The sequence below is a fragment of the Gnatocerus cornutus genome, chromosome 5 (genome assembly GCF_029298725.1).
Source record: "Gnatocerus cornutus isolate USDA-ARS CGAHR chromosome 5, icGnaCorn1.1, whole genome shotgun sequence".
Taxonomy (NCBI): Eukaryota; Metazoa; Arthropoda; class Insecta; order Coleoptera; family Tenebrionidae; genus Gnatocerus; species Gnatocerus cornutus.
Genome location: NC_142237.1, coordinates 11,812,866 through 11,825,102, shown reverse-complemented (window position 1 = coordinate 11,825,102; position 12,237 = coordinate 11,812,866). Strand labels below are relative to the sequence as shown.

Sequence of the window (12,237 nt, the reverse complement as noted above, 5' to 3'; positions counted from 1 at the left end):
TACACTCTTATTTAATAAATATCTATTATTAAGATTCTATTCGGACGTTACTCTTCCCAAGCACTCATGTAATTCCGTTTCCGTCACAACAAATTTTATTGCGTTTATATCAACCTGTCCATTAAGATAATAGGATTAAATCATTGTCAGCTAGAAGTTAGTGAGCCTTCTTCATAATCTTGAAACATAGGTACAAACTTTTCTATTAAAGCTCCAATCATGAGAACCATTGCACTTTTCTGCACGCTTTTACCGTTCTTAAATTTCTGTGATTCCCATCAACGCATTATTGGTGGCAACAAGGCCTTCGCCGGTCAATTCCCATTCGTAGCTGCCATTTACAAAAGTACCGGTGATGGTACCTATTTTTGTGGCGGCGCTCTTATTACCGATAGATGGGTTTTAACAGCTGGGCAGTGCGTGGAAAGGTAAGATTTCCTCTGTTATCTTTTAACTTTTAACTTTTATGGAAATTATTCTAACAGAGCCACGGCTTTTACAATCTACGTTGGTACCAACAACATAAAAACGCCGGATCCCTCGGCTTTGAAATTAGCGGCGGAAGAGTACGTCTTGCATCCTGAGTACAATTCGACAACTTTACAAAATGACATTGCTTTGATTAAACTGCGAATGGTCATTCAATTTACCGGTAAATTTAAATAGAAAAATATTTAGATTTAGATGTTTTTTTTTGCAGAGTACGTTCAGAGTGCCTTTTTGGCATATTTCGATATCCAACCTTCGACAAATTACGGAGAAATTTCAGCAGTCGGTTGGGGTACCAGTGATGGTACTTTCCCATTATTTTTTTTTTTATTTAGTTATGTTGTTTTGTAGCCACTTCAGGACTTGCGGATGAGCTTCATTGGGTTACAATGACCGTGTTGGAAAACGATGAGTGCAGATTGGTGTATGGGGATCAGGTCACTGATAAAATGATTTGCGTGGGAGGGAATTATAACGAAGGAATTTGTCACGTGAGAACTTTATAACAATATTTTAAAATTCCTGTACTGAGTGTTTTTTTTTCAGGGCGACACCGGAAGTCCTTTGGTTTTCTCTTATCGTTTATCTAAGACCATTCATGGAGTTGCAAGTTTTATAAGCGGAAACGGATGCGAAACGAGCGATCCTTCTGGGTTTACAAGAATTTATCCTTATCTTTCGTGGATTTCAAATATCACAGGATATGAACTTGACTGAACTCTTTATGTTTAAACGCTTTTTTTTGTAAATTCGAAACAGTTTTAATATATTTTAGAATCTTTATTTTTTAATCAACTTATCAAAAACACTTTCCACGTCACTTTAAAAAAAAACATCTTTTCATTTCATAGCTGCGGCACTAAAATTAAAAATTTTAGTAAAGGATGTGTAAACTTTTTGTTCGATCTCAAAAATAAAAATTTTTAAAATTTGCGTCTTTTGCTCTACAGTTTTGCTAGTTGGTAGAGATAATACACAACTTAAAACTAGTAACTTCCCCAAATTTTATAACCGCAGAACCAAAATTACTAAAATTACGAACTTTAGCAAAGTAGTAAAGGATTTTGAAAATTTTTAGTTTGTCTTGGAAATAAAAAATTCTCAAATTTGTCTTTTTCGATCTACAATTTTTGCACTTTGGTATAGTTAATACACGATTTAAAATTAGTAACTTCCCCAAATTTCATTACCGTAGCACCAAAATTACTAAAATTACAAATTTTGGTGAAGGATCTCGACAATTTTTGCTGTATCTTAAAAATCAATTTTCTAAAATATGTGCCGTTGGCTCTAGAGTTTTGCAACATAATAGAATTATTATACTACTTAAAACTAGTAACGTTTTCAAATTTAATTACCGTAGCACCAAAATTAACAAAGTTGCGAATTTTAAAAAAGGATCTCGGAAATTTTTGGTTCCTCTTAAAAATAGAAAATTCTCAAATTTGTCTTTTTATCTACAATTTTGCAATTTGGTAGAGTTAATACACGATTTAAAACTAGTAACTTCCTTAAATTTCATTACCGTAGCACCAAAATTACTAAAAATACAAATTTTGGTGAAAGAGCGCGTCAATTTTCGGCTCGTCTTAAAAATAAAAATCTCTAAAATTTGTGTGTTTCACTCTACAGTTTTGCAACTTTGTAAAATTAATACACGACTTAAAACTAGAAACTTCTCAAGATTACTTTACGCTAATACCAAAATTACTAAAATTACGAATTTTCGTGAGGGATCTAGGAAATTTTTGGTTCGTCTTAAAAATAAAAAATTCTAAAATGTGTGTCTTACCCTATGGTTTTGCAAATTGGTAGAGATAATTCTCCAAATTTAATTTAATCTTTAAAATAACGGCTTTTATGATGATGACACGGTTGATATTTGAGATAACAATTTGAAAAGGCAATACATGATTAAACAATAAAATAAAAATTTATCTTCATCATTCTACACAACCTTTCGCAAAAAAATGAAGATATTTCAACTCCTTCTTCTGGCACAGACCTGTTTAATAATTTCTGTATTTTCTAAAGGTAAGACTATCAAATTTCACTGCTATATACAGCTAAACACATCTTAAGATCAACGCATTATTGGCGGCCAAGAGGCTACAGCAGGACAATATCCCTTTATGGCCGCAATTTACAAAACGACATCAGAAGGAAATTATTTTTGCGGTGGTGCCCTCATCTATCGAAGATGGATTCTAACAGCCGGGCAATGCGTTCATAAGTAAGTATCTACTTTTAAAATCTGTTAAATTTGACTGTTACTTATTTCAGTGCCACTTTATTTACAATATACTTGGGTACCAACAACATTAAAAATCCAGGCACGACTGCTCTTAAATTAGCAACAGATGAGTACATTCTTCATCCAGAGTACAACCCCACGACTCTCGAGAATGATATTGGTTTGATTAAACTGCGAATGAACGTGACTTACACCGGTAAAAATTAATTAGTTACTTAATAGAAAATTCAAAGTGTAATTTTTAAGAATACATTACCGGAATAAGTTTAGCTATAATGGATCTAAATCTTATTGGTCAAGTTTACGCTGTTGGATGGGGTCAAACGAACGATGGTATTATAATGACTTGATAGTTAATTTTCATTTATGTAGCATTTTATAGCGTCTTCGGAATTGGTTGATGATCTCCAAACTGTATCAGTGAGTACGCTTTCGATGGATGACTGTCGAACAATTTATGGAAGTCAAATTAAAGATACCATGATGTGTGTGGCTGGGAAATACAATGAAGGAACTTGTCATGTAAATTAAGGAGTGTTTTTCTATGTATTTTTTACAAAAATATTTTTAGGGCGACACCGGAAGTCCTGCAATTTCGTACTATAAATATGCGCCATTCCATCAAGGAATTGCCAGTTTTGTGAGTAATAATGGCTGTGAAAGCACCGATCCTTCTGGATTTACAAGCACTTATGCTTATTTAAAATGGATTGCAAATGTAACAAGTGCATAAGAAGAAATGATATATTCTTGATATTTTTACCAAAAATTACAAGTTTTATAAATAAGCTACAATAATTTAATTCTGTTTAATCTTTAGAATAGCACCTTGCTTATGATTGATTACTGTTTATTAAAGAAATAAGAACAAATAATTTAAAACATTCTCTGTGCTGTGTTTCTTTGTTCAAAAATGAAGACTTTTCACCTCGTCCTTCTGATTCAGAACTTTTTCCGCAGCCTCCAAAGGTAAGAATGATTCTTAAATCGACTTATAAAACCGAACATATTTTAGCCCACCGCATTATTGGTGGCCAATAGGCTGCAGCAGGACAATATCCGTTCATGGCAGGAATTTACAAAATTACAGCCGATGGCCAGTACTTTTGTGGTGGTGCTCTTCTCAATCAAAGATGGATTCTAACAGCCGGACAGTGCGTCGATGGGTACATTTAAAATCACGTTTGTGACTACGATTTTTTCTCTATTCTTTAGAGCAACTTTATTTACAATATATTTGGGAACGAATAATATAAAGTCTTCAAGTTTCACTGCTGTGAATTTAGCAACAGATGAGTATGTGCTTCATCCAGAGTTTGATGCTACGACTCTTGAGAATGACATTGGTTTGATTAAACTGCGGATGGACGTCATGTATAATGGTAAAACTAAATTAATGCATATCAAAATAAATTTTCATTTATTTTTTTTTAAGAATACATTTTTTCAATTTATTTGCCTATAATGGATCAACATATTATTGGAGGAGTTTATGCTCTTGGATGGGGACAAATCAACGACGGTATTATACCTATAAGTACTTAAAACTTCTGGTAATTCGTTGTTAAATTTTATAGAATCTCCGGACTTGGCTGATGAGCTACAAACTGTACAACTAAATACAGTTGATTAACTAATTCTTTTTTTGGAAAAAAAAACAAAACAATTTGTAACTTTTTTTGACTTAGATCTGTGTTTGAAAACTAATCGTTCTATTACGTGATAATTTTTTGGGTATTTCTCTAATTAGTGAAAGAGTTGCCAAGTTTCATAAATTGCTTTAGTTTTCTTCAAAAAAAAAGAGTTAGCTAATCACCACGTAACAACAGCCAAAAAGCCATCTCTTATTTAGTTGTACTTCGAGTTTTCAGCAGGAACGACGTACCCGAATTTTATTTAAAAGTGTGTTTTACTGTTATACTAACACGAAATAACAATTTTTAGAGCGCGAGGCAATTTGTCCAGTGTCTTAAAAATAAAATTAAAATGTGAGTGGGCAGAATTAAAAGGTAAGTTAAACTCAAACGACTAGAGCTTTAACAGCATTAAAATAAAAAAATAAAAATCAACATGACATCAATATTCTTGTTAAAAAAAAAATTCTTTATATAATCATGCTTTTCATCAATGTTAAACGAGAAAATAATGTTGTTTTAAAGGAATCAATAGTGAAAAGAGCTCGTGTCCTAGTATTTAATAATTGCCTCTAAAAGGTAATTGTTTTCAATGGATTTTGATGTCTTATTTTAATTTCGCAATATTTTGAACTTACCTATACGGCCAATATGTGTTTTCTTCATATTTAAAATACACCTACAGCTATTCGATTTCAACTTTCCACCAAACATTAGGCATCTTCTTGCTGATTTTGACTCTTTCCTTCTACTTTAAAAATTAGAACGCTTTTTTCATAGCTCTAAATATTGGCGAATTTTAAAATAAAGCCTTTGCTTCTTAGTTTTAAATGTTTTTTGGCAAAAATTATTGGCCATTATTTGGACAAAGTTAGGCACTGGTACGTTTACCTTAGTAAATTTATTTTTGCTGATAACAGATAAGATAACAGACGCCACTACCTACAGCTTCTCGCCAGCATAAAAATGAAAATTCTCTACCTCCTTTTAGCATTAATTTGCACCGTTTCAGGTACAATTTAAAAGTACAAACAGCTAATCAAAAACTTTTTCAGGACGACGAATCATCGGTGGTGCCGATGTCGACTGGGAGTACACATTTGTAGCTGCAATCTACAAGAATACGCCAAATGGAACCTTCTTCTGTGCTGGTTCTCTGATCGAGCATAGATGGATTTTAACAGCCCGACATTGTGTCTACGGGTAAAATTTAACAGTCTTGGAAAAAAAATGTTGATTACAAAAATTTCAGAGCTGACGATTTTAACATAATTTTAGGCACTAATAATATAAAATCGTTAGATCCGTCCGCTGTCGTTGTCACGTTATCGTCAGATAACGCCGTTGTGCATCCGGATTTTGATCCAGCGTCTTTAGTACATGATATCGCTTTAATTAAGCTCCTGGAAGACGTGGAAGACAATGGTAAAAAGAAATCAATAGAAACAATAATGCGAGTTTTCTTTTAGACTACATTTCTAGCGTACCTCTGACAACTTCTAACTTAGACGACGACTACTACGGCCTTCAAGCTCTTGGATGGGGTCAAACCAGCGATGGTAACCCAACTATTGCTCTAGCTGCAAGATAAAACAACATTTTTTAGATTCTCCTGGACTCACAGATAAGTTACAATGGGTCCTCCTGACTTCAATTTCAAACGAAAAGTGTAAAGTGACGTACGGAGACCAAATCGCAGATACTTTGGTGTGTGCAGTTGGAAAAACGAACGAAGGAATCTGTCAAGTTAGTTGTAACAGTTCTTAGAATTGTGGAGAAACGAATTCTGTTTAGGGCGACATTGGAGGACCTTTGATTTCTTTCGAAGGCGGCGCTCCTGTTCATCAAGGTTTCGTTACATTTATGAGTGGAAATGGATGCGAAATAGGCGATCCTTCCGGGTTTACGAGAACTTATCCTTATTTGGAATGGATTAGCGTCGTTACAAGCACTAATTGATAATAAAGTGTTGAGTTTCTCTTTTACTTCTTTATTCCCAGTTCGTTTCTTTTTGATTCCGTGCATGAACAAAACCGAAAATACAATTTTACTTGATAACTTCTAAATCTGTCCCTGTTTCTAAAAAATTTGAAATTTTTAACAAACCAACAAGTTAAAAATAGTAATCTCTCTAAATTTTAATGCCCTAGTGTCAAAATTACCAATGTTACACGTCCGAGTGGAAAATGTTTGAAATTTTTGGCTAGTCTTAAAATAATCAAAAATACACTTTATTCCCAAACACCAAATTTTGTCAAAAAATTCGCGTTTCGATAGCAGAGTTTTTCTTCGTTTTTTTTTATTTTACGTCTTTTTTCTCCTTCTTTTTCTTTTGATTTCTGTGCTCTAACAGTGTTGAATTGATGCAGAACCACAGGAACAAAGTCGAAAATAAATTTTCACATGATAACAAGTTAATCCCGTCTATAAAATTCTAAATCGCTACGTTACAGTACACAAATCGAACCCGTAAAATGATGAAGCTAATTTCTTGTCTTTTAACTTACGTCTGTTTGACTTTCTGCGCCGGAGTTAAAGGTAAGACAAATCAGTTAAATCCTCTCCAACAACTTTTGCAGATGAGCGCATTATTGGTGGTCAAGTAGCAGTAACAGGACAATACGAATTCTTAGCCGCCATCTATAAAACCACAGCAGATGGAACGTACTTTTGCAGTGGCGCTATTCTTGAACGCGTCTGGATTTTAACAGCTGGGCAATGTGTAGCAAAGTACCTTATTTCAATTTTCGCATTGGTTTGGGTAAAAACTTGGAGTAATTTTCAGTGCGACTCTCTTCACAATTTACCTAGGGACTAACAACATTAAAACGTTGAGTTCAACCACTCTTAAACTAGCAACAGAAGAGTATTTTCTCCATCCTGAGTACAATCCTCTGACTCTTGAAAACGACGTTGGTTTGATCAAACTTCGAATGAACATAACATACACAGGTAAAATCTGGAGGTCTTTAAACGAATTTTTTATTGAAATTTAGATAACATTCATCCCATATCTATGCCGTGGTCAAGCCTCACCGGTACCATTAAAGGAATGCGAGTGTTTGGTTGGGGCCAAACCAGCGATAGTACGCCAAAATACCTCTCTAAACACGTCACAAAAACCGAAATTTTGTAGCTAATGCAGAACTGGCAGACGAAGTGCGTTGGGTCGAAGTCGCCACGATCCCAAACGAAGAATGTAAAATATTTTTCGGGAATCAAATTTCAGAAGGGATGGTTTGTGGGGTTGGAAATTACAACGAAGGGACGTGTCATGTAAGTTTTTCGGATTTTGGTTCGATTAGTTAGTGAAGTTTTAGGGCGATACGGGGAGTCCTTTAATTTCTTTGTATCGTGGGAGTCCTCTGCATGTGGGGATCGCCAGTTTCGTGAGTTCTAAAGGGTGTGAAAGTACGGATCCTTCGGGATTTACAAGGACTTATTTTTACCTTTCGTGGGTTTACAGTACAACTGGTATTAGATAAAATTTGCAATTTACAATAACTGCTACAAATTAAACTTCATTATTATAAAATTATGTAATAATAATACTAAAGGTAATCCGAGTTTTCTTTCCCATCTAATTTCCATCTCTCCAAACTCTATTAGACACAGTTTTGGACATCTCAGCAATCGATGAGAAGTTGCAATCCAGTTGGTAATTTATGTGCGTTTTTTGTCGTACAAACCACTCGATGCGAGCCATGAACGCGTTCTTTTATCGGTTTATTCTCGATTTCAATCATTTCCGCCATTTGGTAGGAAAAAAGGTGGAATCACGAGACGAATCACGGAATGGCAGGCAAATTTGACGGTTCTACTCACACATGTCAAGGAGATTTGTAGTATGTAAGTTCAATGCACTACCTCACGTATAAAATACAACGTTTTATCTACGCCTCCAACATTTTTTCTAAATTATTTAAAAAGCCAAAAGTGAGTCAAAATCCCAGTAGCGTGGTCATATCGACATAGTACCCGTGTAGCTTTGGTGTGAACACTAGTGCCCTAAAAACTACTAAATTTATACGCCAGAATGAAAATTATTGGAAATTTTTGGCTTGTCTTGGAAATGAAAATTTCTAAAATGCGTTCCTGTTACTCAAAAAATTTGAGATTTTAGACAGACATTCAACAAATCAAAGATAGTAATCTCCCCAAATTTCCTTGCCCTAGTACCAAAATTACTAAAATTACACATTCGAATGAAAAATATTGGAAATTTTAAGGTCGCCATGGAAATGAAAATTTCTGAAATTCGTCCCTGTTGCTCAAAAAAATTGAAATTTTCAACAGACGGCCAACGAGTTAAAAATATTAATCTCTAAAAATTTCATTGCCTTAGTGTCAAAATTGTCAATGTTACACGTCCGAGTGAAAAATATTTGAAATTTTTGGCTATACTTGAAAATAAAAACTTCTTAAATCCGTTCCTGTCACTTAAAAAATTGAGATTTTGGACATTTAACAAGTCAAAGATAGTAATCTCTCCAAATTTTATTGCCCTAGTTGTAAAATTACTAAAATTACACGTCCCAATAAAAAATATTGGAAATTTTAGGGTCGTCTTAAAAATAAAAATTTCTAAAATTTGTTCCTGTCACTCAAAAAATTTAAGATTTTAGACAGACATTTAACAAGTCAAATATAGTAGTCCCTCTAAATTTCATTGCCCTAGTAGCAAAATTACTAAAATTACACGTTTGAATGAAAAATATTGCAAATTTTAAGGTCGCCTCGAAAATGAAATTTTCTAAAATTCGTCCCTGTTGCTCAATAAATTTGAGATTTTGAACAGACAACAAGTCATTGGATGTAGAGCAATGGAAAAGTCAAAACGTATGTCCAAAAACTTTTTATTTTGTTGTACTTGTCACATTGCTAATCCAGTTCAAATAAGGATAAATTCTCGTGAATCCTGAAGGATCGGTACTTTCACATCCATTTCCACTCACAAAACTTGCGACAGCATGTTGCGTTGTAGAAGTACGAGTGCTATGAATAAGCGGACCACCTACATCGCCCTACACAAATTCTGAGATTGTAATTTATTACAATTTTACACCGCAGTTACTCACATGACAAATTCCTTCATTATAATTCCCAGCCATACAAACCATGGTCTCTTTAATCTGATCTCCGTAGGTTAATTTACATTCTTCATTCGAAAGTACAGTTAGATCCACGTGCCGAAGAAAGTCTTCAAGTTCTGCTGATTCTACAAAACTTCTATTATTAAATAACCGACAAGAGTTGAACGTTTCTTTTTTTGTACCGTCACTTGTTTGTCCCCAACCGAAAGCTGCAATTCTTCCAGTACTTGGTTGGGAGGGTGTAATATCGAATCGTGCCAAACTGACCGAACTAATGTACGCTGAAATAATAAAAATTACAATGTAAATATGAGGTACTTTAGTTTCACCAGTGTATGTAATATCCATGCGAAGTTTAATCAATCCAATGTCGTTTTCTAGCGTGATAGAGTCAAATTCGGGATGTAAAATGTACTCTTCTGTTGCTAATTTTAAAACTGTGGAGCTCAGATTTCTTATGTTGTTAGTACCAAGGTAAATGGTAAATAAAGTGGCTCTTAAAGTAGAAATAATTACGACAATACAAAAATGGTAGTGTCAAATTACCCATCAACACATTGACCAGCTGTTAGGACCCATCTCTGGTTAATTAAAGAACCACCACAAAAGTAGGTACCATCATGGGTGTTCTTGAAGATGGCGGCCAAGTGAGGGAAACTTGAAAATGCACCAGTGTCGCCACCAATAATGCGAACACCTTAAAATGGCCCAAATAATCAAACTAGAAATAATTATATTGGCTGCTGGTTTTACCATCGTCAGCACTGCAGAAGACCCAAATGTTAAAACTGAATAGAATAAGTAAAATATTCATTTTAATTAAGCTCAATCGTCGTAAAAAATGTCACTTCACAAAAAGATGCATGCTTAGATATCTTATCAGTTTGTCTCAAAGTAAGCCTTCTTATTTATTACTTTTATTACTTTGGTTTTAATTATAAAGATAACTTTAAATTTTCTTTCGTTGAATTCAGTGCAAAAATGAAAATTCTACCTCTTCTAATTGCCTTTTATCTCCATCCAATCAGTGCGGAACAAAAAAGTTAAATATAAGCGAAGAGAATCCACCATTCTAACGACTTATTTGTAGATTCACGCATTATTGGTGGCGAAGTAGCTGCAGCAGGACAATACAAATTCCTCGCCGCCATCTATAAAAACACACCGGAAGGAACGTACTTTTGCAGCGGTTCTCTTATTAATCAAAGATGGATCCTAACAGCAGGACAGTGTGTCGATGGGTAAAATTGTCATCTTTCAGGACACAAATCAGTTGGTTTAGTGCCACGTTATTTACAGTATATTTGGGTACAATTAACATAAAAAATTTGGATTCCACATCCCTGAAATTAGCAACAGATGAGTATGTTTTACATCCGGAGTATAACCCTCTGACTCTAGATAACGATATTGGATTAATTAAGCTGCGGATGAACGTAACATTTACTGGTAACATTCCTGTGGATATTATCACACGCGTGCGATTAAAAAAGTTATTTTAAGATTATATCCGATCTGTGGGATTAGCAATGGCTGATTTGGCTACAAACATTGGGTTGCAGGCTGTGGGATGGGGACAAACTAGTGATGGTTTTTTCATAACACCGCTTTAAATATTTTTTTATCGTTATAACTAATTTTTCTAGAATCTTCTTCGTTATCAGACGAGCTGCACTGGGTTAAAGTAGTCACGGTTTCGAATCAAGAGTGTAAAATTACGTACGGAGACCAAATTACAGACAACATGGTTTGTATAACTGGGAGTTACAACGAAGGAGCGTGTCATGTAAATTGTTGGATTGTTGTATTTCTTTGGTTAAAATAGGTTTGTTTAGGGCGATACTGGGAGTCCGGTTGTATTTCCCTACCGTGGTGGTACTTTGCTGCATCAGGGGATTGCAAGTTTTGTGAGCGGAAACGGATGTGAGAGTCCGGATCCTTCGGGATACACAAGGACTTATCCTTATTTAGACTGGATCAGAAACGTATCGAGACAAATTTAACAGTCTTGTATATAAACGATAAACACGAAGTAAAGAAGTATCAATGGCAAAATTAGATTTTTTTGGATTTGTTAAAAATGGTGGAGGCGCCAGGCTAAATTATGTATTTTTAAATTTTATTTTAAAGCGGAGCATCTGAATAAATTTTAATTATAGCATTAATCATAAAAATAGAAAAATTTCATTGCCCTAGTATAAAAACAACCAAAATTATACACTCGATTAAAAAATATTGGAAATTTTTAGCTTGTCTTGGAAATGAAAATTTCTAAAATCCGCCCCTGTTGCTCAAAAAATTTGACATTTTGGACAATCATTCAACAAATCAAAAATAGTAATCTTTCCAAATTTCATTGCCTTAGTAGCAAAATTACCAAAATTACACGTCCAAATGAAAAATATTGAAAAATTTAGGGTCGCCTTGAAAATGAAAATTTCTAAAATTCGTCCATGTGGCTCAAAAAATTTGAGATTTCGGACAAACAGTCAACAAGTTAAAAATAGTAGTCTTTCCAAATTTCATTGTCCCAAATATAAAACTACAAAAATTATACGCCCAAATAAAAAATATTAGAAATTGTTGGCTAGTCTTGAAAATAAAATTTCTAAAATCCGTTCCTGTCACTCAAACAGTTTGAGATTTTAGACACACATTCAAAAAGTTAAAAACAGTAATCTCTCCAAATTTCATTACTATAGTATAAAAACCACCAAAATGAAAAATATTGAAAAATTTTGGCTTGGTTTGGAATTGAAAATTTCTA

The 12,237-nt window shown here is 34.1% G+C and overlaps 6 protein-coding genes across 6 annotated transcripts; 5 read left to right on the top strand and 1 right to left on the bottom strand.

Moving 5' to 3' along the window:
* The first annotated feature begins 200 nt into the window (after positions 1-200).
* LOC148174520 (brachyurin-like) lies at positions 201-1,206 on the top strand. The gene is made up of 5 exons (XM_088036844.1): positions 201-428; positions 486-652; positions 701-793; positions 841-980; positions 1,036-1,206. Exons 1-5 carry the CDS (start codon positions 220-222, stop codon positions 1,204-1,206), a joined length of 780 nt encoding a protein of 259 aa, XP_087892970.1. The 5' UTR covers positions 201-219.
* A 1,253-nt stretch (positions 1,207-2,459) lies between these two features.
* LOC148174519 (brachyurin-like) lies at positions 2,460-3,476 on the top strand. Its single transcript, XM_088036843.1, has 6 exons — positions 2,460-2,523; positions 2,572-2,722; positions 2,773-2,939; positions 2,990-3,076; positions 3,126-3,265; positions 3,315-3,476. The coding sequence occupies exons 1-6, from the start codon at positions 2,460-2,462 to the stop codon at positions 3,474-3,476; spliced, it is 771 nt and encodes a 256-aa protein (XP_087892969.1).
* A 1,848-nt stretch (positions 3,477-5,324) lies between these two features.
* LOC148174518 (epithelial serine protease-like) lies at positions 5,325-6,355 on the top strand. Its single transcript, XM_088037173.1, has 6 exons — positions 5,325-5,389; positions 5,433-5,580; positions 5,630-5,802; positions 5,847-5,936; positions 5,984-6,123; positions 6,172-6,355. Exons 1-6 carry the CDS (start codon positions 5,344-5,346, stop codon positions 6,334-6,336), a joined length of 762 nt encoding a protein of 253 aa, XP_087893299.1. The 5' UTR covers positions 5,325-5,343; the 3' UTR covers positions 6,337-6,355.
* Positions 6,356-6,851: 496 nt separating this feature from the next.
* LOC148174517 (brachyurin-like) lies at positions 6,852-7,862 on the top strand. The gene is made up of 6 exons (XM_088036842.1): positions 6,852-6,915; positions 6,957-7,107; positions 7,163-7,329; positions 7,374-7,463; positions 7,514-7,653; positions 7,698-7,862. Exons 1-6 carry the CDS (start codon positions 6,852-6,854, stop codon positions 7,860-7,862), a joined length of 777 nt encoding a protein of 258 aa, XP_087892968.1.
* Positions 7,863-9,233: 1,371 nt separating this feature from the next.
* On the bottom strand, positions 9,234-9,818 carry LOC148174516 (chymotrypsin BI-like). Its single transcript, XM_088036841.1, has 3 exons — positions 9,653-9,818; positions 9,456-9,595; positions 9,234-9,401 (listed from the first exon to the last, which is right to left on the bottom strand). The coding sequence occupies exons 1-3, from the start codon at positions 9,816-9,818 to the stop codon at positions 9,234-9,236; spliced, it is 474 nt and encodes a 157-aa protein (XP_087892967.1).
* Positions 9,819-10,090: 272 nt separating this feature from the next.
* LOC148174515 (brachyurin-like) lies at positions 10,091-11,473 on the top strand. Its single transcript, XM_088036840.1, has 6 exons — positions 10,091-10,117; positions 10,530-10,711; positions 10,753-10,919; positions 10,974-11,060; positions 11,117-11,256; positions 11,306-11,473. Exons 1-6 carry the CDS (start codon positions 10,091-10,093, stop codon positions 11,471-11,473), a joined length of 771 nt encoding a protein of 256 aa, XP_087892966.1.
* The last annotated feature ends 764 nt before the right edge of the window (positions 11,474-12,237 follow it).